This window comes from Puma concolor, chromosome C2 (assembly GCF_028749965.1).
Source record: "Puma concolor isolate L17-30 chromosome C2, mPumCon1.1.hap2, whole genome shotgun sequence".
NCBI lineage: Eukaryota > Metazoa > Chordata > Mammalia > Carnivora > Felidae > Puma > Puma concolor.
Window position 1 is genome coordinate 87,354,222 of NC_141675.1, and position 26,007 is coordinate 87,380,228.

Here is a 26,007-nt window from a genome sequence, read left to right on the forward strand (position 1 = left end):
GAGTTAAAAGTGGAATTCTCATGGAGCTGGACTTGGCCGTGGGGAGTTTAAAGCTGGGGACTGGTACTATTTATTACAACTCCCTTATTTGGATTTTTAATCTATGTACATTGCTTTGTTAAAAACCTAGAATAATTAGGCCTAAAAAGACATTTCATGTTCTCCTTTTGAAAGATGAAACTTATTAATTTAGCATAAAAAATAACTCTCTAATTAAAAAAGCCAAATATCAAAAGTATCAAGGTAGTAGTAAAGCATGAAGCTTTTACAAAGTGTTTTTTTTTTCATTAAAAAAAATTTTTTTTAATGTTTACTTTTTAGAGAGAGAGACAGAACACGAGTGGGATTGGAGCAGAGAGAAAGAGAGAGGGAGACACAAAATCTAAAGCAGGCTCCAGGCTCCGAGCCCAGAGTCCAATACGGGGCTCGAACTCACAAACCGTGAGATTGTGACGCTAAACCGACTGAGTTACCCACATGCCCCTCCTAAAAATTGTACTTTTTAAGTCATCCAGGCATTTCTGAACCTTTCTTAGGCAAATGTTTTAAACATTTGCTAAAAGATATACAAATGTTAGAATAGCACTAAACAGCTTTATAGTGTTATATGTGTGTATATATACATATATGTATATATGTGTGTGTATGTATATGTATGTGTGTGTATATACGTGTGTGTGTGTGTGTGTGTGTATATATATAATTTTTTTTTTTTTAAGTAGGCTTTACACCCAGTGCAGAGCCCAATGTGGGGCTTGAACTCATGACCCTGAGATCAAGACCTGAGCTGAGATCAAGGGCCAGATGTTTAACCAGCTGAGCCACCCAGATGCCCCATAACAAATATATTTTAAGCAGTCATTACCTATATCCCACCCTATGCTAAAAAATGGGGCACCTGAGTGGCTCAGTTGGTTAAGCATCTGACTCTTAATTTTGGCGCAGGTCATGATCTTGCACTTCGTGAGATCATGCCCCCAGTTGGGTTCTGCACTGACAGCACAGAGCCTCCTTGGGATTCTCTTTCTCCCTCTCTCTCTGCTCCTTCCTCCCCGCCCACGTGAGCACATGTGCTCTCTCAAAATAATAAACTTATATATAAAAAAAGATCTCTTGGTGTATTTAACACAGAAATGCTGGTAATATTATTACTTCAGTGAGGCAAGCATTTGAATTTCAGGCCAAGTTATAGAATAAGATGGGTACGAAATGTTTCCCTGGGTTTGAGAGCCTGAACACTTACAAGAAATGTATTCTAGTGGCTCCTGGGTGGCTCAGTCAGTTGAGCATCCAACTCTTGGTTTTAGCTCAGGTCATGATCTCACGGTTTATGAGTTCGAGCCCCATGTTGGGCTCTGTGCTCACAGAGCAGAGCCTGCTTGTTCTCTCCCTGTCCTTCTTCTGCTCTCTGTCAATATAAACAAACTTAAAAAGAAACGTATCCTAAACCTGACTTAAAAGAGAGAAGGTTCATGCTTACTAGCCATACATTTCCGGAAACTTTTCTAATTGGGAGCTCTGTAATACATTTTGAATGGTGCCATGTTTAAAAAACACTTATCCTTGAAAATATTAGAATGCTTTTTGAAAATCTATTATTCTTTTAAACTATTCTGATCTAAAGAAAGAACTGAAGTTTAGGAAAGGGGAAAATGAACATAAAAAAAATGTTTATTTCTAGCCCTGAAAGAACAAAATTATTGAACAAAGTCATCAAATACAGCAGTTAATGTCAATGTAACAATTAAATAATTGAACGGGATTAAATTAAAAATAAAAGTCAATATAAAATTTGAAGACAAAACAGAAAAGACAAGCTACTTTCACTGAATTCCATTTCTATCTATCAAAATAAGGGGTGGGGGGAAAGGCAACACATTCCTATCAAAGACATCCAATTCCAAATATAATCCTTTGCTTTTCTTAATACAGAACGAAAATTTGACAGAATTATACATTTCTTTCTCCCTTTCATTTGGCAACATTCCAGAATGGTGAGTAAAAGGACTTCAACTCTCTCCAGGCCAGTCCAGTGCTTGATTCTCCTTTGTAATTCCCACAATATATACCACAGTGTCTTTGCCAAAGTGGTCAGTAAATGTGTTGAGTGATTAAAAAAAAAAAAAAAAAAAGTACGTGTGTGTGTGTGTGTGTGTTTTCTCACACACACACACACACACATACATACACTGAGGGAAAACGAATTTTAATTGTTTAGCTTATCTATTGTGGAAGCAATGGAAACACCGAAGACAATCTTCACTTTACTTAACTATGAAATTCTACTATAAAAAACCCAAAAGGAATATGAATCTGGATTTTAGCTATAATTCTATAATGATTTTTTTGACATTTCACTGGATATGGATCTCATTATATTTAAAGTTTTTAAATTAAGAAAACTGATGCAAATTCTCATTTTTTTCTAACTATACCTACAGCCCAATCAGATCTAAAATTGTTCTGGCTAGAATACAGCATATAGAAACAGACATGTATTTATGTGAGCCCTATAAAGAAATACTCATATAGGTAGTTTTAAATTGCTTATGAAAGGCACAGTTTCATTTAGGACTGGTGGTAACTCGATACATATTATTAAGCAGCTTAATGTTTATGTGTGGAAGGGAAGAGAATTTATTCTATGTGCCAGGCACTCAACACACGAAGACAGTTGTGTTAGCTTTGGTTTCTTACGCTATCACAACCACTTTGTTTAAAAAATTCAATATTTTCATGGTTTCCCGGTTTTAACTGTCCCTTTAAAGCAGCAAAAGGAACAAGAGGAGAAGGAAACTTTAAGACCACCAGAAAATCTGAAATATAATAAATAAGTACTATAGTAATATTGTTTTAATAACACAAGAGGACAACTAAGGTAACTTTTAGGTTTAAATGGGAATCTTCATTCTAAAGTGAGGACAAAAAGGGTGACTACAAAAGGTAGTTATTAAAAAAACATGAACTGATTCAGATATAATTTTTCTTTCAACAAGATCTGAACATTTTAATTTAAAATTAACTAATAAATCACAATTCCATATTGCTTTTAGGATTACGTTGTTTAAAAATGACACATTTCAGAATTAACCAAAGTATATTTCTATTACAAGTTAGTTTATCCAAGTAAGTAAAGAATAAACCACAGTGTAGCTCCCTTAACCTAGGAGTCAGGTTTTAATGACAAAGTCCGTTGCCAGCAATGGACACGCAGGTAACCCTCAAAGAAGTTGTAAATACAAATCCCAGACTGCTTCTATAAATTGAAAAGACCTTTGTTGAGTCACAGGCATAAAAATGGGGCATTGGCACTAAATTGAAGGAATATGGTCTTTATGACATATGTATGGAAGGGCCTTCTAGAGTGGTCATGAGGATCACAGTCTTAACATCTAGTTGGTTTTCTATTTCATTGGTAGCATCTTCTTCATCATAATCCATCCAAACAACTATTTACACAGAATGTTCGAATCTGAAACTCAAGAGGCACTGTAGATTTTCATCAGAAATAAACCAGCTTGTTTCTGTAAGGTAATTTAGTAATAGCTGTAGGTGGTCAATATAATCCAAAGAAAAATGAAATCAGGAATCAAACTGGGGGGCGCCCGGGTGGCTCAGTCGGTCTAAGTGCCCGACTTCGGCTTAGGTCATGATCTCACATTTTTGAGTTCAAGCCCCACGTCAGGCCCTGTGCTGACAGCTCAGACCCTGGAGCCTGCTTCAGATTCTGTGTCTCCCTCTCTCTGTCTGCCCCTCCCCTGCTCACTCTGTCTGTCTGTCTCTCTCTCAAAAATAAACGTTAAAAAAAACTTTTTAATTAAAAAAAAAATCAAACTGAAAACAGAAATCATTAAGTGCTCTACGTAAAAGTTCCACTAATTATTTTACACATTTTGTGAAAACCTTGCGTTATCAATAAAAAACAGCCATTCTATCCTCATATCTTAACAGATGTGATGAAAATGATAGGACATAAAATTCTATTAGTTCCCTTAATGTACTCAAAATTATTTTTATTCATGATTTGTACTACTGACGGCAAGTAGGTGGGAAGTTAATTAAGAGTGGTGGTGGGAACAAAATGCCTGAACCAAACCAGATTGTTTTCTTTAATGTGGCTTGAGGGACGACACTGCTTCCATAAGAAAATAAAAAACAAGGAGAGAACGGGGAGGGGAGAAGAGAGGGCACTCTCATAAGTAATGCTACAGGTCACAGACCTTCTTAAAATTTTTAAAATAAAAAAAGTATTGCTATCAACAAGGATATTTCATTTTTCTTCCTTTCTCTAGTTTTTTTTTTTACACATTATTTTTTTTGAAAAAAATCTAGAGTAACTCAACATCTCAAATAATCAATGAATTTATCAAGAACTTTGTCATGTTAAGTTCTCATTGCTAGTAAAATGTTGGTACCGGGTTGGGAACAATGTTTATAACAAATCTCCACAGTTTACTGGTCAGAAGCCGCATCTCTATGTAACCGTCATTTCTCTTACGTGAATATAATCTTACCTAATTATTTTAGAGTTCTAGTCTCTCGCTTTGTTTCTGCTAGCTCCGAGTATTTTTCTTCTTTAAATGGGAAAAAAATTAACTTTTAAATTCTGAAAATTCAATGGTTATTATATTATTTACCAAAGGGACAGGGGTGGAGTAGGGTGCGAGGGTTAATTAGAAAACAAACTAACTAAAATTACAACATATACAGAAACTTATTTCCAAAATGAAGGGAAAAAAGGGGGAAGGGCAAAGTAGCAATACCAACCAGTCACAAAGCCCAAGTTGGAACAAGAAAGAGCAAATAACTTTGGTTCCTAAAGCCCAATCTGAAGAGGATACACTTAGAAAGGAAATTAAATTGTAAGGTTGTATAGTCAATGGGATTCTTTTTCTGTCTCAATGATTTAGTTATAAATATAGATTATTAGTCTCTCTATTATACATGTAACAAATGCCAAACAACTCACTACCATGAAATTTCTAAAATTGACTTTCACATTATTAAAAAAGGTAAAAATCACATATTTTTCTTCCCTTCCTTCAGTTCAAATTATGAACTGAAATACTACATGTAATAATAGCTGGCCCTAACTTCTATACAAAGCTAAACGATTTTGAGCTCCTTTGCCAATATAAGGAACTACATAATTTTATTACATTTGCCTCAAATTTAGGCTTGAGAAAAATTTCTCAAAGCAACTCAAAAAGAGCATGTCAAGGGGAAAAAAGGCTATGGAGAGAAAAGACTAGCAGATGAAACAAATACTCTTGAAAAACTCGAATCTGCCATTCAAGTATTGAAAATACCCTCCCCCCCCCCCCAAAGGGACAATGAATGGGATCCATTACAGTGAAATCAGCAAAATTAAATGCAAATCTCAAGCATGATAAATGGCCCTGATGGGCTGTCTGCTGAAAGATGGCTAGTGATTCAGTCCATAATTCCTTTTGGACCCTATAAAGAAGGGATTCAATGGAAAGTTTTCATTCCGTTTTGTAATTTTCTCTTGGTTGTCTTCAGGAAGCAGTAGTTTGCTTTTTCCTCCATGTTATACAGACCATTTCTTTAAGCCCCAAAGAGTAATAATTTTCATATATTAAAAGATTTCTTTTAGAAAATGGAAGAAAGAATACGAGGCCACGGCAATGATGCTAACGGTTACTCTTCATTGCTTCTTTAGCTGCCATGATCAGTGGCGTCAAGCTGGACAATGGTTTGGCCAGTTTCAGGAAGGGATGCTGCCAGAAAGAGGGGGAAAGATGCATGAATGTCACTAGTTTAGAAGCTAAAAATTTCCTTTCAATTAAACCCCAAAGACTATTTTATGGATTAAAATTTATTTAACAAACACATATTTCAGTATGTGTATAAAGTCAACATAATCAATATATCACTTTTATAGTTGAAATCAGTCTTTTTAGTCTATTTAATATTATAAAAGCTCACCTAAATGACCCAGATACCCACACCAGCAATGGACTTGTCTGACAACTGACAGCATGCAAAAACTCATATACCTAATTTTAGTGTTATAGCTATTTTATTCCTAGCAGATACAATCCTAAACTGCAGCAGCTACAATGTTGCTGGTGATAAATGAAGAGCAAAATGGTAATTATTAACCCTATGTAAACTTTCTGTTGCTTACTCAAAAAAGTCAACTTTATCCAAAAATAGTATTATTTCCAAATTCACCTGTAACAATTCTTTGGCTGAACCCCTTTTCTCCACATCCATTTCCAAACAACGGTTTAAGAAATCCCGAAATATTGGGGAAAGTTTCTCTGGATTCTGAAGTTCTGGGGTTCCATTAGTTGCTATCAGGTACAAGGCCTAAAAACAGAAGAACATTTTTGACATACTTAAGGTAGCGCAACAAAGTGAGACACCACTTTATAAAAGTTTATGGATCTTTTGCTTAATTTTTTTTTTTAAAGATTTATTTATTGGGGTGCCTGGGTGGCTCAGGCAGTTGAGCGTCTGACTCTTGATTTTGGCTCAGGTCATAATTTCAGCGTTCGTGAATTCGAGCCCCATGTAGGGCTGGCTCTGTGTTGACAGCTGGGACCCTGCTAGGAATTCTGTTTTCTCTCTCTCTCTCTCTCTGACCCTCCCCTGTGTGGTCTCTTGGGGCGGGGGTGGGGGGAAGACAATCACCAGAAACACTAAATTAAGGTTTAGTATTATCTGCCTATTTGTTTCATATATTCTCCCTTAGCTTTTATTATTTTTAAATGTCTATTTATTTATTTTGACAGAGCACACACGAGGAGCAGCAGAGAGAGAAAGAGAGATAATCCCATGCAGGCTCCACACCCTGTGCAGAGTCTGACAAGGTGCTCGATCTCATATGAGACGCTAAACCAACTGAGCCACTCAGGCGCCCCTTCCCTTTATTTTTAGATGTTGTATTCTCATTTCTTTTTCACATTTTTAAAAAAAGTTTATTTATTTTTGAGAGACAGAGCACAAGTGGGGGAGGGGAAGAGAGAGAATGAGACACAGAATCCAAAGCAGGCTCCAGACTCTGGGCTGGCACAGAGCCCGATGTGGGGCTTGAACTCATGAACTGTGAGATCATGACCTGAGCCGAAGTTGGATGCTTAAGTGACTGAGCCACTCCAGTGTCCCTCCTAATTTCTTTTTCAAAAATTAGCTTCATCTTTTTGGAGAGGGGTTATACTAAATGTAATACATATTGATAAAAGAACTATAATACATAAGGGTAGAAAGAAAAATGAGCACAATTCCAATATCAACATATAGCATCCATTTACCTTTCTCAAGCTTTTTTTTCTCAAGTCACATCAGATTTCAAAACAGGATTTCTTGAAACTTTGTTTCAGTTTATTATTTATTTATTATTTTTACTTATTTTTTAAAATTTACATCCAAGTTAGTTAGCATATAGTGCAACAATGATTTCAGGAGTAGATTCCTTAATACCCCTTACCCGTTTAGCCCATCCCCTCTCCCAAACCCCTCCAGTAATCCTGTTTGTTCTCCATATTTAAGAGTCTCTTATATTTTGTCCCCCTCCCTGTTTTTATATTATTTTTACTTCCCTTATGTTCACCTGTTTTGTATCTTAAAGTCCTCATATGAATGAAGTCATATGATATTGTCTTTCTCTAATTTCTCTTAGCATAATACCCTCTAGTTCCATCCACAGTTGCAAATGGCAAGATTTTATTCTTTTTGATTGCTGAGTAATACTCCATAGTACACACACACACATACACACACACACACACACCCCTCATCTTCTTTATCCATTCATCCATCAATGGACATTTGGGCTCTTTCCATACTTTGGCTACTGTTGATAGTGCTGCTATAAACATGGGGGTGCATGTGCCCCTTTGAAACAGTCTACCTGTATCCCTTGGATAAATACCTAGTAGTGCAATTGCTGGGTCATAGGGTAGTTCTATTTTGAATTTTCTGAGGAACCTCCATACTGTTCCAGAGTGGCTGCACCAATTGCATTCCCACGAACAGTGCAAAAGAGATCCTTTCTCTACATCCTTGCCAACATCTGTTTTTGCCTGAGTTGTTAATGTTAGCCATTCTGACAGGGGTGAGGTGATAATCTCATTGTGGTTTTGATTTGTATTTCCCTGATGATGAGTGATGTTGAGCATCTTTTCATGTGTCAGTTGGCCATCTGGATGTCTTCTTTGGAGAAGTGTCTGTTCATGTCTTTTGCCCATTTCTTCACTGGATTATTTGTTGTTTGCATGTTGAGTTTGATAGATTTTGGATACTAACCCTTTATCTGATATGTCATTTGCAAATATCTTCTCCCATTTGGTAGGTTGTCTTTCAGTTTTGCTGATTGTTTCCTTCACTGTGCAGAAGCTTATTTTTTTTTTTTAATTTTTTTTTTTCAACGTTTATTTATTTTTGGGAGAGAGACAGAGCATGAACGGGGGAGGGGCAGAGAGAGAGGGAGACACAGAATCGGAAACAGGCTCCAGGCTCTGAGCCATCAGCCCAGAGCCCGATGCGGGGCTCGAACTCACGGACCGCGAGATCGTGACCTGGCTGAAGTCGGACGCTTAACCGACTGCGCCACCCAGGCGCCCCTGCAGAAGCTTATTTTGATGAGGTTGCAATAGTTCATTTTCGCTTTTGTTCCCCTTGCCTCCGGAGACATGTTGAGTAAGAAGTTGCTGAGGCCAAGGTCAAAGAGGCTTTTGTCTGCTTTCTCCTCGAGGATTTTGATGGCTTCCTGTCTTACATTTAAGTCTTTCATCCATTTTGAGTTTATTTTTGTGTCTGGTGTAAGAAAGTGGTCCAGGTTCATTCTTCAGCATGTCGCTGTCCCGTTTTCCCAGCACCACTTGCTGAAGAGACTGTCTTTATTCCATTGGATATTCTTTCCTTTGTCAAAGATTAGTTGGCCACACGTTTGTGGGTCCATTCTATTCTATTCCATTGATCTGAGTGTCTGTTTTTGTTCCAGTACCATACTGTCTTGATGATTACAGCTTTGTAATGTAGGTTGAAGTCTGAAAACCTTTTTTTAAACCAGCTGTATCTATAAAGCTATTGAAACAGGCAGAATATAGACGATTTTTAGGGCAGTGAAAATACTATGTTGGTGATGGACATATGTTACTATTTCATTATACATCTGTCCAAGCCCATAAAATTGCACACCAAGTGTGCACCCTAATGTTATGGACTCTGGGTAATAACGAGGTGCTAATGTAGGTTCATGGATTGTGGAATGTACCCTCTGGTGAGGGATGTTGATAATGGGGATGGTTCCTTACATTAATACAATCAATTAATTACATCAATCACTCAACAAAGTAATTAATTAATTACATTAATACACTTGTTACAAGTGAAGAACCACTACTGATATATTTTCACTAAATGAAAGTCTATGACTTACACTGGGGTCCACTCTTTGCGGTGCATAGTTGTATGGATTTTGACAAATGCACATGGTCATGTTTCTGACATTATAGTATCCTACAGAAAAATTTCACTGTCCTAAAAATCTCTTGTGCTCCACCCATTCTTCTTCCCCATCCCATCTCTGCAAACACCTGGCAACCACTGATCTTTTTAACTCTATAGATGAAATCATGTCTTCTAAAGTGGTTGTATCATTTTCAATTCCCACCAGCAACAAAAGAAAGTTACTGCTCCACATTCTCATCAGCATTTGGTATCATCATTAAAAAAAAAAAAAATTAAGGCCATTCTAATAGGTATATATATTTGTGTTGTTTTAATTTTGCAGTTCCCTAATAAACACGATGTTGAACATCTTATTAAATGCTTATTTGCCAACTGTGTATCTTTGTTAGCTGTCTGTGGAGATGTTTTGTCCATTTTTGCATTAGGTTGTTTATTTTCTCATTGTTGAAGTTTGAAGAGTTCTTTATATATTTTGGACAACATCTGATCATCTAATGGGTGTTCTGGAAATTATTTCTCCCAGCGAGTGACTTATCTTTTCATTCTCTTAATAGTGTTTTTGTCAGAAAGGATGATTCTAACTTTAATCAAGTCCAATTTATTCTTTTATGGATCATGCTTTTTGATGTTTTATCTAAAAACACTGCCAAACCCAAGGTCACCTAAATTTTTTCCTGAATTATTTCACGTTTCTGCTGTATCACCAAAATGCCATAAAAAAGGATACTGACACTCAAAAAATCAGGACACGAGTGTGCCCATTTCTTTGCCACCTGAGCTCACTTCTCTTTATGTGATAAAATTTTCATTTACAAATGCCATGCTAAGAAATTACTTGAGATAGCAATTCAAGTGAAGATCCTCAGACTGCTAAGCCCCATACTCCATCAGAAGGGGTTAAGAGGGAAGCCCATAAAAACAAGCACTCCTGTCAAGTATGCCTTCTCTCCAAACGCTTAACAGCCATTTTTCTACCTTGAAATAACTCTTATTACCCTCTGTATCTGCATTTATGCTAGTGATTACAAGGAGACCGGGACTGCTTGTTCCGCAGCTTCTGTACTCTCATGCCCACCTCGCTCTGCATGCTCCCCTTTCCACCTTCACTTCTTCATCCACCACTGCCCCTCCGTTTATGAACCGTTCTCCCCTGATGAACTGCCTCATCCACAGTGCTCTCTAGGAGTAGGCCAGTCCCTCTTAGCCCTTTGTACCACTGTACCTAGAGAAGGAGTGTCCTGGTGGTTCCTCATGCCAGAGATATCTACCTCCCTCTTCTGGAAGTCCCAGGCTTTCAAACTCACATCTACTTTACTTTGTTTCAAGTATCTACCAAACACTGTTATCATCTCTAACACTGCTCATAATTCAGAGCGATTTCAGTAGCTACAGAGATGCCAGTAACAGTTCCTTGACCTCCTCTTCTCCCATGCTTTTGTGCTTTGGCCTCCCTTGGTCACACAAGCTCATGGTCACAGCCTGTGCCTCATCAGTACCCATGACTGCAACTCTGAAATCACTATTGCTGTCCACCTCCTACCTTCTGCATTGTGAACACCCCCAACACCACGATCCTTTGACTCCACTAAACTTAAATAAATCCCATTGATCTCCAGTTGTTCATCATTCCTTCCATATAATCACTTCGACCCTCTTGCACTTCATAGCAATCACTTTGCTACATATCAAACTTTGCCTGCTCTTTGCTTGTACCTCCACAGCTAAGGACAGCAGAAGAAATAGATCCCTGTGGACTGGCATCATTAACCTCATAGAGGCCCTTAGTGCTTCCAGCATTCGTACTATAGATTTCCCTATTTCACCCCTCCTCCCACCCTAGTTTCTGTCTCAGGACACTCATTATACATTACATCATGTTGTCATGTCTCTGTGGGCTCCTCTTGGCAGTGAAAATTTCTCAGACTTTCCTTTGCTTTTGATGACCTTGACAGTTTGGAGTATTGGTCAGGTTTAATTTCACAGAATGCCTTCTACTGGAATTTGATGTTTTCTTTATGATTAGAATGAGAATATGTGCTTTGGGAAGCAACATCACAGTTAGAGTGCCACTTTCTATCTAGAGTGGCACATACTATCAACATAATTTATGCCTGTTGATGTTGACCTTTTCAGCTGGCTAAGGCAGTGCCTGTCAGGTTTTTCTACTGCAAAGTTACTGTTTTCCTCTCTTTTCTTACTGTGCTCTTATCACTATGTGCAGTCTATACTTAAGGAGTACGGAGTTATGCTCCATTGCCCTTAGGGTGGAACATCCACACAAATTATTTGAAAATTTTCTGCATAAGAGTTGTCTCTCCTGCTGATTTATTTATTCAATTACTTACTTATACCAGCAAGGACACATAAATATTATCTTATACTTTGGATTATTATCCCCTACAACTTTATTTTGTTCAAATTGTTGCATCTTTGGCCACTGGAGCTCTTTTCATTGGCACCTTACCCCTTTGACAAACCGATCCATGTGGAGTCTTCTCTTTAACTCAGAATTATTTATAATTCTGTTTTATCTCCTTAGTTGAATTTTATTAGGTGTAATTCTTTCAGTATTTTAGGGTTTGCTTAAGAGGTAAGGGGCATACATCTTTCAATTTCACAATCATCACAATATTACACCAGACTACGACAATCTTATGGTTCTCCTCCTCAGCCTTATGCTTTTGTTGTCATTTTACCTGTACACATGTTTTTTTTCTTCCCCTTCCCATTATTATTTTGATGTAAACAGTTTTAACATTTATTTACTTACTTAAATGTTTTATATTTGAAAGACAGTGTGTGAGTGAGGGAGGAGCAGAGAAAGATGGAGACAGAATCTGAAGCTCCAGGCTTTGAGCTGTCAGCACAGAGCCTGATGCAGGGCTCGAACTCACAAACGAACCTCAAGATCATGACCTGAGCTGAAGTCAGATGCTTAACCAACTAGCCACCCAGGTGCCCCAACAGTTTTATCTTTTAAAGATATTTACATAAGAAAAAAAAAATTGGATTTATTTACTCACAGTTACTATTTCTAATACTCCTCATTTCTTTGTGTGGAGTCATATTACCATTTTCTTTCTGCTTGAAAGATTTCCTCTACTATTTCTTGTAGTGTAGATCTGCTGGTGATAAATTCTTTCAGTGTCTATGCTTGAGAAAAATCCTTATTTTAACTTAATTTTAAAAAGATATTCATTGGCTGCAGAATTCCTGATTGTCTGATTTTTCTCCAAAACTTATTTCACATACATTAGAACACTTAAAGTTATCTCACAGCTCACTATTGCTATTTCATTTCTTAAAAAAATTTATTTCTATTTTGGATAGTTTTTTATTACTTGGTCTATGATTATCATTAATCATTTTTTCTGCAATGTATCACTTGTTATTAATTCAATCTCAAACTATAAACCTTCGAACTACACTGTAGTTTCTATCTATAACTTCAATTTGGGTTTTGAAAAAATATATTTTTTTTTTTTAATTTTTTTTTTTTCCAACGTTTATTTATTTTTGGGACAGAGAGAGACAGAGCATGAACGGGGGAGGGGCAGAGAGAGAGGGAGACACAGAATCGGAAACAGGCTCCAGGCTCTGAGCCATCAGCCCAGAGCCTGACGCGGGGCTCGAACTCACGGACCGCGAGATCGTGACCTGGCTGAAGTCGGACGCCAACCGACTGCGCCACCCAGGCGCCCCGAAAAAATATTCTTTTAAAATGCTTCTGCTCTTAAAAACTGCTTTAATGCTTTTATGTACTCTTTTATCTGTGTCAGTTCTGGTCTGTTGCAATGGATTGATTTTTCTCATTATGGGTTGTACCTTCCTGCTCTTCTGCCTCTCTGATGAACTCTGACTGGATATTTAAGCATTTGTTGGGTGCTGGATATTTCTGTATTCCTATAAATATTCGAGTTTTGCTCTGCAACGCAGTTACTTGGGAACAAGATCTCTTTGGGTCTTGTTTTTAAGATTTGTTAGGTGGGACCATAGCAGCATTTAGTCTAGGGGTAATTACTTCCCATCACTGATGCAGGACTCTTTTGAGTCTTCCATTCCATATCCTGTGAATTACAAGGTTTTCCACTGTGGCTGACAAAAGCAGGAACCATTCCCAGCCTCTGTGTGAGCACCAAGCAACTGTTTACTCCAATCTTACCAGATGGGTCCCCTGACCTTGGGTAGACTCTTCACAAAGATGCACCAATCTCTACTGAATGCTCAAAGGGGACTTCCTGGATCTCCAGAATCTTCTATGAAGCTTTCTCTTCTCCCATTCTCTGTCTTGTAAACTCCAGCTGCCTTATTCTCCCCAGACTCTCAGTGAGACCACTGTGCTCCACCTGGGCCCTTCCTCCCTGTACATGGCCTAGAAATTCTCTTAAGACATTAAGCTGGAGGCAGTCACAGGGCTCACCTCAAGCCTTTTCCACTTTTGGAGATCACTGTTCTTCATTGTTTGATGTCCAGGGTCTTGCAAACCATTGTTTCATATATTCTCATTTTTTTGTTGTTGTTCCTTTTGGCAAGGGTGGTTAATCTGGTACCTGTTATTCCATGTTGACAGGAGAAGTTCCTGCTTGCCAAGTTTCCATCAATTACATTCACATTGCCAACTTGAATGATCAAGTCTTAGTCTTCATCTTACTTGACGTAACTGTAGTTTCTGATAAGCTGATGCCTCCCCCACTTTTTGTGTGAAGATTCAAGGACATGTGTTTATTTTGGTTTTATGTACCTCTCCAGCCATTCCTTGCTGGTCTGCCACATCAACTGTTAACTATGGAACAAACGCCTCAGGATGCAAGCTGAAAATTTTCTATTGTCTGTCTATGCCCACTTGACCTGGTGATCTTATCTAGCTGCATAGCTTTAAATAATTTCTATAGCTAAGTCTCAATTTTACACCTCTGGCCTAATCCTAGACTGGCATACCCAACAGCCTATTCAACATATCCACTTGGATGTCTTAATAGAACATATCTAAAATATGCTAAAATGTTACCTCCTGATCTCCCACCTGCCACCCCACATGCCACTCTACCTGTAGTCTTCCCCATTTCAGTTAAGGTGAACTTGAATTTCACCATTCCAGTTGTTTAGGCCAAATTCTTGGGTCATATCACACCCCCCCCCCCCCCCCACCGCCATAGGCTCTCCTTTCCAAATACATCCAGAATCCAATTACTTTTCCCCACCTCTACTGATACCATTCTGGTCTAGTATACCATCATGTCTTGCCTGGATTATTGCAATAGCCTTCTAACTGGTCTTCTTGTGTCTATCTTTACCTCACTTGAAAATCTTTTCTCAATAAAGTAGCCAGAGTGATCTTGTTAAGATGTCAGTAAGACCATTTCACATCTCTGCTCAAAACTCTACAATGGTTTGGCTGTCTTACTTATGAAGAAGCCAGGATTCTTTTTTTTTTAATGTTTATTTGAGGGAGTGCATGCACACATGCACAAGTCAGGGAGGGACAGAGAGAGAGGGAGAGAGAATTCCAAGCAGGTTGTCAGTGCAGAGTCCAACACACGAGGCTCAGACTTATGAACCATGAGGTTATGACTTGAGCCAAAATCAAGAGTTGGACACTCAATTGACTGATCCACCCAAATGCCACCAAAATTCTTATAAAAGCCTAATAAAGCACTATACAGTCTGGTCCCATTTCTTCACCTATCTTTTTTCTCCTACTGTGTGCTCCCTGCACACTAGCTATGGAGGAATCTTAAATGGTCTTTGAATATACCACGAATGCTTCGGCTTCACAGCCTTTGCATGTACTGTTCTTTCTGACTAGAATGTTCTTCCCTTAGGTACCTCCTATGTTTCTTATCTCCTGTGTTCAAATGTCACCTCAGTGAAGCCCTCTCAAGCACTCTTGTGAAATCAAACAATCCTGAATCCCTCCTACCAGTCAGGGCACTTAGACTCTATCATTTAATATATTACATACTATTCTTACTTATTTTATTGTTTCTCTCTACCTTCTATGAAGGCAGGAATTTTTGTCGGTAGACAGCACCTTGTATAGTGCCTACCGCAGAGCAGGTACTTGAATCAATATTTGTTAAACAAATGAATGAAATTAGAGGATTTTAAAAATTGTTCCAAAGTGTTCTAAAATTAATCACTTCTATTAAAGTACTGTAATTGCTTGCTTGAACTGGAATCGTTGCAAAAGCATTCAGGAAAAAAGAACGTCAAAATCCAAAGCCACCCAGACAGGGCCCCTCCTACAAATACCCATTACCTTGGCCTCTGGAGTCCATTTTATAACAAGTCCAACTTATTTGGAAAAAAATTAGAAAAGAACAATTTCTGGCAATAAGCCTATACTCATATGGTAACTTAAAAACTTTAAAAATTGCTTCATTGAGATACAATCCACATACTATAAAAATCACCCTTATTTTCTTTTTAATGTTTAGTTTTGAGAGAGACAGACAGACAGACAGACAGAGTGCAAGCGGGGGGGGGGGGGGGGGGGGGTAGACAGAGAGGGAGACACTGAATCTAAAGCAGACTCCAGGCTCTGAGGGGTCAGCACAGAGTCCTACATAGGGCTCGAACCCAGGGACTATGAGATCGACCTGAGCCAAAGTCAGATCCTTAACCGACTGAACCACCCAGGTGCCTCAAAAATCACTCTTTTAAAGTGTACAATTCATGGGGCACCTGGGTGGCTCAGTCAGTTAAGGATTCTGGATTTTTGGTTATGTCACGATTCCAGGGTCATGGATGGGATCAAGCCCTGAGTCGGGCTCTGTGCTGGCTATGGAGCCTGCTTAAGATTCTCTCTCTCCTCCCTCTGCCCCATCTCTGTGTGCATGTGCTCATGGCTCTCGCTCACTCCCTCTCAAAAAAAAATTTTTTTAAAAATGGCTTTAAACATAAACACACAAAAAGCAAGGTTATGTATTGATCTGTTGATAGAAATGTGACCAAAGGCTTGCAAGAACCCAACCCTGTATCTCCCCTAAAAACAGTTCAGAATTTGTTAATTCAGTGTTTGCGGCTTTGCAAAACCTGAATAACAAAAATCGATGGCAAATGGAACCCTACAATATATGACATTTTGTGTATGACTTTCATTTAGCAAAATGCTTTCATGTTTAATGTTGCGTATACCTGTACTTCACTACTTTTATTATGACTAAATAATATTCCATTGTAGTGGGATACCACTTTTGTTCATTCATTCATCAGGTGATAGGCATATGGGTTTTTCCTACCTTTTGACTATTATGAATAATGCTGCTATGAACATTTGTGTACAAGATTTTATGTGGATAAAAACTTTTCTTTTAAAAAGTATTTTTATTTTGAGAGAGAAGGAGAGGGAATGCGTGTGGGTAAGTTGGGGAGGGGCAAAGAGGAAGAGAGAGAATTCCAAGCAGGCTCCATCCACTCTGTCAGTCTGGAGTCCTAAATCCAACTTGGGGCTCAATTTCACTAACTGAAATCATGGCCTGAGCTAAAATCAAGAGTCAGATGCTTAACTGACTGAGCCACCCAGGTGCCTTTTAATTGTCTTGGGTATGTAACTAGCAGTGGAATTACTAGGTTATATGATAACTCAACATTAACTTTTAGAGGAGCTGTCAAATTGTTTTCCAAGTGCTGCACCATTTTACAGTTCCACTAGCAACGAATCAGGGTTCCAATTTCTTCACATTCTCACGAACACTTATTGTCCATCTTTTTGATTATAATCATTCTTTAAAAAAAATTTTTTTTTTAATGTTTATTTATTTTTGAGAGAGAGAGAAACAGAGCATGAGCAGGGGAGGGACAGAGAGGGAGGGAGACGCAGAATCTGAAGCAGGATCCAGACTCTGAGCTGTGAGCACAGAGCGCAATGTGGGGCCTGAACCCACAAACCATGAGTTCATGACCTGAGCTGAAGTTGGGTGCCTGACTGACTGAGCTACCCAGGGGCCCTGATTATAGTCATTCTGGAAGGTGTGAAGTGGTATCTTGTTTGGGTTTTGATTTGCATTTCTTTAATAACTAATGATATTGAGCCATATATGGTAATTTACAAGTAGAAGAAAGAAAGAAAGAAAGAAAGAAAGAAAGAAAGAAAGAAAGAAAGAAAGAAAGAAAGAAAGAAAGAAAGAAAGAAAAAAGAAAGAAAAAAAGCAAACTCCTAAACTCTTCACCTGAGAGAGAGAGACAGAGAGGGGGAAAGAAGGAAAAAACAAACTCCAAAACTCTTCACCTCAGCTACTGGAATATCTAATTGTTTAAAGTCTACTGACCCCATCTCTAACTCAGGACCCTAACTCTTTTGTTTGAATGTGACCTTTAACATCACCATCTACACAGTTTTCTCACAGATGTAATCTTGCTTTCCTCTCCTGTGCACTTGGTACAGAAGCCAAGGTTCAAAGTTGACAATCTGAAGGGTACATCTAGGGACACTTGTACAAAAGTGAGCAAATTCTTATGTGCAAACTTTAAAACCATACAGCTTACTAAAACTCTACAAACTCTTTACCTCACACATTCAACTCAATAACCCAGAAGCAAATAATTTTTAGATACAGAGGGCAGAGACCAGGTTATATCAACTTTGTATCTTAAATTTTTGGCGAGTGACTGGCACAATCAGATTCTAAATAAATGTTCTAAAGAAATGTATTTTCCTAAAAATAAGGCTGGTGTTTAACTGGTCTTACCCTCAAGGGATTTTCATTGAGGTATGGAGGCTCTCCTTCTACCATCTCAATAGCCATGATACCCAGAGACCATATGTCCACTTTAGGGCCATAAGCTTTCCGTGTAACCACCTCTGGTGCCATCCAGTATGGCGTTCCAACCATGGTACTTCGCTTGCTCTGCTCAGGGGTGATCTGGGCACAGAAACCGAAGTCAGCTATAAAAAAAAAAAAAACACAAAAAACCGTATCTAGAGTTAATGGTGTCATGGATAGTTCCATCTAAGAGGTCATGATAGATGACAATTACAATGGACTGTTCAGCCTTTTTTTTTTTTTTAATGTTTATTTATTTTTGAGACAGAGTGCGAGTGGGGGAGGGGCAGAGAACGAGGGAGACATAGAATCTGAAGCAGGCTCCAGGCTCTGAGCTGTCAGCACAGATGGGACTTGAACCCACGAACTGTGAGATCATGACTTGAGTTGAAGTTGGCTGCTTAACTGACTGGGCCACCCAGGCACCCCAGTTTTTGTTGTTCTTTTTTTTTGAAGACTGTATTAAAAAAAGTAAACCAGGGGCACCTGGCTGGCTCAGTCAGTAGTGCATATGACTCTTGATCTTGGGGTTGTGAGTTCAAGCCTCGCATTGGGCACAGAGCTCACATTAAAACAAACAAACAAACAAACAAACAAAAAACTAAACCAGAATGGGTTTACAAATATTTTGATGATGTTACATACTCTTCACTTGTTTACTTTTACTTCCCACAAGCAAAGGACAAATTATCATGTCTTTTATCCTAAAAATGTTAAAGAAGTTGAAAAAGGTCTAAAAGGAAAAGGTATCAAAGGTGAACAAAACTAAATTCTATAAAACAGGTAAAGGTCAGGAGGTGGGAACTAATTTTGAAGAAAATAAACAGAAGGTAGAATTACTACATATCTGACTTAGCAGACTTCTAGAAAAGGAACAGCTTTCACTACGGCCATACCTAACAAAGTCCTTGCCAGCATCACTCCACTCCAACCACCTTATTTTATAACAGGAGCAGAAAGCCTAGGTTAGCACTCAGTGTTTATTTAGTGGGAATATCAAGATGAGAATCTAGAATTTTCTCCTCCCTTCTACAGACCCATTCTATTTAAAAAGTAACTATTAACATTTAAGTTCTTAAGCTTTAGACTTCTTGTTATGAATTTACATAGGTACAAAAATTACCATGAACTGCATGGTTTATTTTATCTAAGTTAGGATACTTTGTAAAGTGCTTTTTATTATTTTTTTAAAGTAATCTCTACCCCCAATGTGGGGCTCTAACTCACAAACCTGAGATCAAGAGTCACAGGCCCCACCAACTGAACCAGCCAGGTGCTCCAGTATATTGTTTCTTAAAATTTATTTTGAGAGATTTTTCCATAGTTGTACACTGATCTACCTCATTACTGTAAATATGCAATATTACAAAATAAAAAGGCTTATAATTTATTTTATCATTCCTATGCTCCTTGACATTTAAGGTTTTTTTTTTTACAGTGTTGCAGAGAACAACTTTGTGTTTATTGTTGTGCTTATATTCAGTAAACCTATAGAAAAGAATCCTAAAAGCAATTGTTCCATCAAATCGTAGTATTTATAGCTAAAATGAGTACTTCTAACAACCAGGGACTGTTCCAAGTATCTTATAAGAATTAACATACCTAATCCTTATGATAACTCTATGAGATAGGCATATTTATTAATATTATTCTCATTTTACAAATTGGGTAAGGCATACATATTTTTAGGTAACTTGCTCAAGATCATTCATCTAGTATGTGGAAGAGCCAGGATAAAATATTATCCAAAAAAGTCTAATTCAGTTTACATGTGTATCCACCAAAACAGTAGGAGAATGTCCATTTGTAATTTGCCTGCTGATTAAGATTAGTAATCTTATATTTTTGACCATCTAACAGAACCCTCTTTCTTGTGGTTGAATACTCTCTGGAGGAAGTATCTTTATTTTTTTTTTATTTATTTATTTAAAAAAAAATTTTTTTTTTTTAACGTTTTATTTATTTTTGAGACAGGGAGAGACAGAGCATGAACGGGGGAGGGTCAGAGAGAGGGAGACACAGAATCCAAAGCAGGCTCCAGGCTCTGAGCTGTCAGCACAGAGCCCGACACGGGGCTCAAACTCACTGACCGCGAGATCACGACCTGAGCTGAAGTCGGCCGCTCAACCGACCGAGCCACCCAGGCGTCCCTGGAGGAAGTATCTTTAAGAAGAGATGTTGAGGGGTGCCTGGGTGGCGCAGTCGGTTAAGCGTCCGACTTCAGCCAGGTCACGATCTCGCGGTCCGTGGGTTCGAGCCCCGCGTCAGGCTCTGGGCTGATGGCTCAGAGCCTGGAGCCTGTTTCCGATTCTGAGTCTCCCTCTCTCTCTGCCCCTCTCCCGTTCATGCTCTGTCTCTCTCTGTCCCCAAAATAAATAAACGTTGAAAAAAAAATATTTAAAAAAAAAAAAAAAGAGATGTTGAAAAAGGAGCCAAACATTCTAGAGAACAGAAGGAAAACTTTTTGATTTCTTGATCCAAGAAATGCCTTGAATTTTGCATAGTTGCAGGAAACTCAATAGAAGTTGTTCCTGAATCCTCCAGAGGGCCTGGATGAAACTGACAGATTATAGCCAACAGAGGAAAAGGAAGTCTAGGATTTTTTTCCTCCATGACTCTATCATGTCTGATACAGAAGATAATTAGGAAAAGAGGTTTATAAGAGTTTTTTTCCCTTGTCATCTCTCAGGTCAGGGTCATATAGCCCTCCCTCAATTAGGCCATGCTTTACCAAATCCAAAGAAAGCTGAACAGCATTAATAAGAAAGATCTACCCTAACAGACAACAGAGAAAATTTTAGTTTATCTTTGGAAGGCAGCACCAACATTACAACAGTACCAGGCACTTTTCTTCAGTGCTTTACATTTTTAATCCTCAGAAAAATTCTCAGATACTTAATCTTATTTTCCTTATCATATAATTGAGAAAATAAACACAAAGAGATTAAGTAACTCACCCCAAATTAGTCAGCAACTAGTAGCTTATCTGCTATTTAAACCCAAGCTGTCCAGTTGAGAGCTCATATTCTTTACCATTCTTTCCCTTGTCCTCCTCCATATATTAAGTCATAAAAATATTAATAGGTTAATTTTTTAAAGTTTACTTTGAGAGAGAGTGTGAGTGAGTGAGTGGGGGAGGGGCAGAGAAAGGGAGAGAGAGAATCCCAAGCAGGCTCCTCACTAACAGCACGGAGCCCAATGTGGGGCTTGAACCCACGAACTGTGAGATTGTGAAGGAGCCAAAATCAAGAGTTGGACACTCAGCCACCTGAGCTACCCAGGTGCCCCAATAGGTTTTTTGTTTTTTTTACTTAAACAAAAGGCAGAAGTATAACAAATAAATGTTATTTCTTCATTTGTTACTCACTAAGTTTAACCGATCCTTCCATCCCCAAAAGCACATTGTCACTTTTGATGTCTCTGTGGATCACTTGATTAGCATGTAAAAACTCCAATGCCTGTAAACACTAAACAAGAAAAACACGTATCAATGAAACAGTCCCTGAAAAGTCCAAAGGAAGTTCACACACAGTACTTATGGCCTGAGCATGACTTCAGAAGTCTAATCTAGCCACTGAAAAGTAGGTAAGATCCTGGGAGGTCTAGTTCCATCCAGCTGCTCACTGATGTGATGTAAGATGTTTTCTCCCATTTCTTTTACAGTGGATTTTACATAAAGCTATATCCACAACCTAGACACCAATGATAAAAGAATAACTTTCCTCTTATGCTATGTTTCAGAAAGCATGGAGTCAGAAGTGAGGAAAAACTTACTCCTTTCTTAAATACAGGAACATTAGAGTTTTAAAATCTGCTTGCCCCTATGTTTTTGAATATAAACTGAGTATAAATTATAAACATGGAAAAAGCTGTTTTTATTTCTTACCCCCCAAAGAGGAAAACAACAAATAAAGGATGTACATTATGAATAACAACTAAAAATCTCATTCAAAATATTCTACTATTCATTCAAGGAAAAACAGATAAATTGTGTAATACTGTATTACATTTACCAAGCATTTAAGCAGATTCTTGAAAAGAACAAATCCTCCCCATAACACTGGTACAAATGAATAGAAACAAATTTGTCCTTCATTTAACTGCTTTCTCTAAGTTGCCAATTAGAGGGACCCCTAAAATAATTTTTAAAACAATTATGAAAAGAAATTAGAGAAACAAATTATATATAAATAGGCAAATTCTTTTTTTTTTTAAGTTTATTTATTTATTTTGAGAGAGAGAGTATGAGTGGGGTAAGGTCAGAGAGAGAGGAATAAACAGAATCCCAACTCAGGGCTTGAATCTACCCTAGGATCATGACCCGAGCTGAAATCAAAAGTCAGATGTTCAACCGAGCCATCCAGGTGCCCCATAAATAGATAAATTCTTAAGTTTTTATTAGCTTTTAAGTGATCAAACATTCTTTGTTAGAGATATCATATTATTGAAATATAATATTTATATTATAGAGTTCTTATTAAAGAGTTCTTATTTCCTTTCCTCCTGAAACAACCAAAGGCTTGGACTTATTGGGCAATTTGGCAGAATTCTATTGGCTGAAGCAACAGTATGTCTAAAAATTCATTAATGAATATCAAGAAACAATCAGTTTTTCACCTTCGATGAAATTTATAAAGCCAGAAGCAAACTTAACACTTAAGGTAAACATGTGTCTTGCTTTGCCTGAGACAGTCCATGTTTCTACTGTTGACTGGCCCTCCCTTGCACTCTTAAAAGTACCCTGTTTGGATGCTAAATTTTAATGATCACCCTGCTGAAATTTACCTGTGAGCTGGGCTCTTCAAAAAACCGTGCTCCATTTCAGAATTATCTTATACATAAGAAAGGGTTTAAACTCTCATGTAGGATAAAATGGTATGGAGACGCTTGCCGCTTGCAAAGAATAATGTACATGGAGTATTTCACGTAGTAAAAATTACCTGTGCAAAAAGCTCCTGCCCCCCCCCCCTTTTTTTTTTTTACCTCCTGCTTAACCACACATTGCTGTAACTTATCCAAAAGGGGACACACTCACCTCTCTGCAAACAGCCGCAATCTGTGCTTCATCCATGCAGGTTTCTGTCACGACATCAGTAAGTGATCCCCCAGCAAGGTACTCCATTACCACAAACAATTCATCTCCCATCAGGTAGCTAAAATTATTATGAACACACAAAATACACTCACATTTTTATTTCACCACCACTCTGTGTTGAAGAATTCAAATGCCAGGCACCCTAATAACAAAACTAGAAAGTTGGAAGTTTTGAGAGCCAGGGAGAAAACTGGCAAGCTGAGAAAACAGCACAGAAAATTAACTGAGGGTCATTATGATTTTCCTGAGTGACTTGAAAGTTTGCCCCCAATTGTGACTTGAGTGTATACATAGATCATTCCAATTAAAATGACACTGTTTGGCAGTAATTATTAGTCCTGTTTTACAGATGAAGAGATGGAGGCTTGGAGAAGCTACTCATCTAAGTTCACATAGCTAGTAGGTGACAGAACTAGAATCTGAAGCCAAGTGTAACTAATTCCAAACCTTATGGCTTATCTTACCTGCCATGCTAGACTGACTTGAAACAGTATTTCCAAAAGCAGGGAAATATACCTGAGAAGTGGATTTTTATGAACATGTCCCCTATTACTAGGGCTGAAATCTAAAAATGTGTTATCTTTTCCCCAGTCTAAACAAACTTCAATATGGCACTAAGAAAGTCATCTATAATCCTCTATCTCCAATATAATCACTATTCTGCTTTCTGTTCTGCTATTTAACATCAACTCCAAAATTAAATGAGGTTTTAACACACTATCTGCCCATGAAAGACAGCATTTAAAATAAAAACTGATGTAAGTTTAGAAACCATGTAGTCAGGCACCCGTTAGTCAACATATTAATCACAACTCATTCCATTAATGTTGCTGCTTGTGTTCGTTTATAATTAATACAAGCACCAGCAGCAATGTCCTTCATTTAACTGCTTTCTCTAACTTGCCAAGTGAGATATATGTAGAAAAAGGCCTGCTAAACTACAATGTGTTATTTTTTACCTCTCCTCCTCCTTCAAGCTTACTTTTCAACACTGACATTCTACTCAGTCTTAACTCAAGGGGCTAGCCCCCAACACCAGGAGACTTGAAATACTCATATTTACCTGTCTAAGAAATTAACTATGTTGGGATTCTTCAATTCTTTCATCACTAGAATTTCATTAATGATTAATTCCTTCTTTGGCTGTTTCTGTAAATTAATCTGTTTAATAGCAACCTATGATGGAAAGAGAAACAAGAAAAATCAGAACAAGTTTTCTAATTCTCTTAGAAAATTACAAACACCAATCAGGTAATAATTTAATTTACTGTGTATCCATTATATTATCAGTGAGCTTACTCACAGGTAGTACTTTTACTTCCACACTGGCAATGCACAATGCTCTGTAATACACAGAACCTAACTACTTTTGTATTTTCTCTAAACCTGATTAATCAGCCCAAGGTCATACCAATGCCAGGAATGAATCCTCTTTTCTTTCCAAGCTGGGAAAATAATTTTTAAAATATTTGCTCCTTTATGAAACTCAATGCATAATTCCTTCTTTTTTTCCCTATTAAGAAAAGTGCTACAAAATTACATAAAGTAATTCTTCCAATATATTCAACTGAAAAAAAGATTCCTACTGATTATTCACAGATGTGTCTAGTTTCTTCCTACACTAAAAGCTAATTGTAACACCCAAAGTATGAAAAAGAAACTACCTCCTGTCCCAATGCCACATCAGTAGCAGTGAAAACTGTACCAGAAGCCCTAGGGGGGAAAAAGACACAACCAGATTTAAGGTTTCTAAATCACTGTCATTTATATATCTAAAAACTTTATACTCAGAACAATTACAAAAGGATTAAAGTACACTTAAGACTTAAACATCTTTTATTTATCTGTTTATTTTGAGAGAGGGAGAGAGCGCACACACACTAACATAAGTGAGCACGAGCCGGGGAGGGGCAGAGGGGGAGAGAGAGAGGATCCCAAGCAGGCTCCGTGCTGTCAGTGAAGAGCCCGAACAGGCTCAACCCCATGACCATAAGATCATGACCTGAGCTCATGACCTGAGAGTAGGACGTTTAACCAACTGAGCCACCCATGCACCCCAAGATTTAACATGTTTATTTTTTATTTATTTTAAAAAAAAATTTTTTAACGTTTAGTTTTGAGACAGAGAGAGACAGAGCATGAACGGGGGAGGGTCAGAGAGAGAGGGAGACACAGAATCTGAAACAGGCTCCAAGCTCTGAGCAGTCCGCACAGAGCCTGACGCGGGGCTCGAATTCACGGACCGCGAGATCGTGACCTGAGCCGAAGTCGGACGCTTAACCGACTGAGCCACCCAGGCGCCCCTAGACTTAACATGTTTAAACAGGAGTAAAAGCAAAACAAGAGGGGGAAAAATAAGAAAAAGGTAATCCCTGTGGCCAAAACTTATGTTAGAAATTTGTCATAAAAAGAAAGATAAAAGTGATAGATACTCATGGATCCATTTCCCTGCTTACGAAACAAAAAAACTACAAATAAATTTGTAATGTCCTTGTGTGCACTTTACAAAGGCATCCTCCTTTCTCCCAAAAGTAGTCTGTATTTGATGTGTACCATTTCCAAGCACATTCCTACACTTTAATTATAAAGGACATAGGTGTGTATCACTATAAAATACATTTAACATAGTTTTTAAATTTCTTATTAAGGGTTTCATTTATAGATTTTTCTGCAATTTTTTAAAAATTTTTTAAATGTTTATTTTTG

At 37.9% G+C, this 26,007-nt stretch overlaps 1 protein-coding gene across 1 annotated transcript in view; it reads right to left on the reverse strand.

Moving 5' to 3' along the window:
* Nucleotides 1-1,653: 1,653 nt before the first annotated feature.
* PAK2 (p21 (RAC1) activated kinase 2) overlaps nucleotides 1,654-26,007 on the reverse strand; it is a 95,798-nt gene continuing 71,444 nt past the window's right edge. The window contains exons 9-15 of the mRNA XM_025914161.2: nucleotides 24,966-25,014; nucleotides 24,365-24,477; nucleotides 23,242-23,359; nucleotides 21,574-21,673; nucleotides 18,132-18,328; nucleotides 6,199-6,336; nucleotides 1,654-5,741 (exon numbers count right to left, since the gene is read on the reverse strand). Of these exons, the coding sequence (XP_025769946.1) occupies nucleotides 5,655-5,741; nucleotides 6,199-6,336; nucleotides 18,132-18,328; nucleotides 21,574-21,673; nucleotides 23,242-23,359; nucleotides 24,365-24,477; nucleotides 24,966-25,014 (802 nt within the window). The 3' untranslated portion in view covers nucleotides 1,654-5,654. The remainder of the gene's footprint in view (nucleotides 5,742-6,198; nucleotides 6,337-18,131; nucleotides 18,329-21,573; nucleotides 21,674-23,241; nucleotides 23,360-24,364; nucleotides 24,478-24,965; nucleotides 25,015-26,007) is intronic.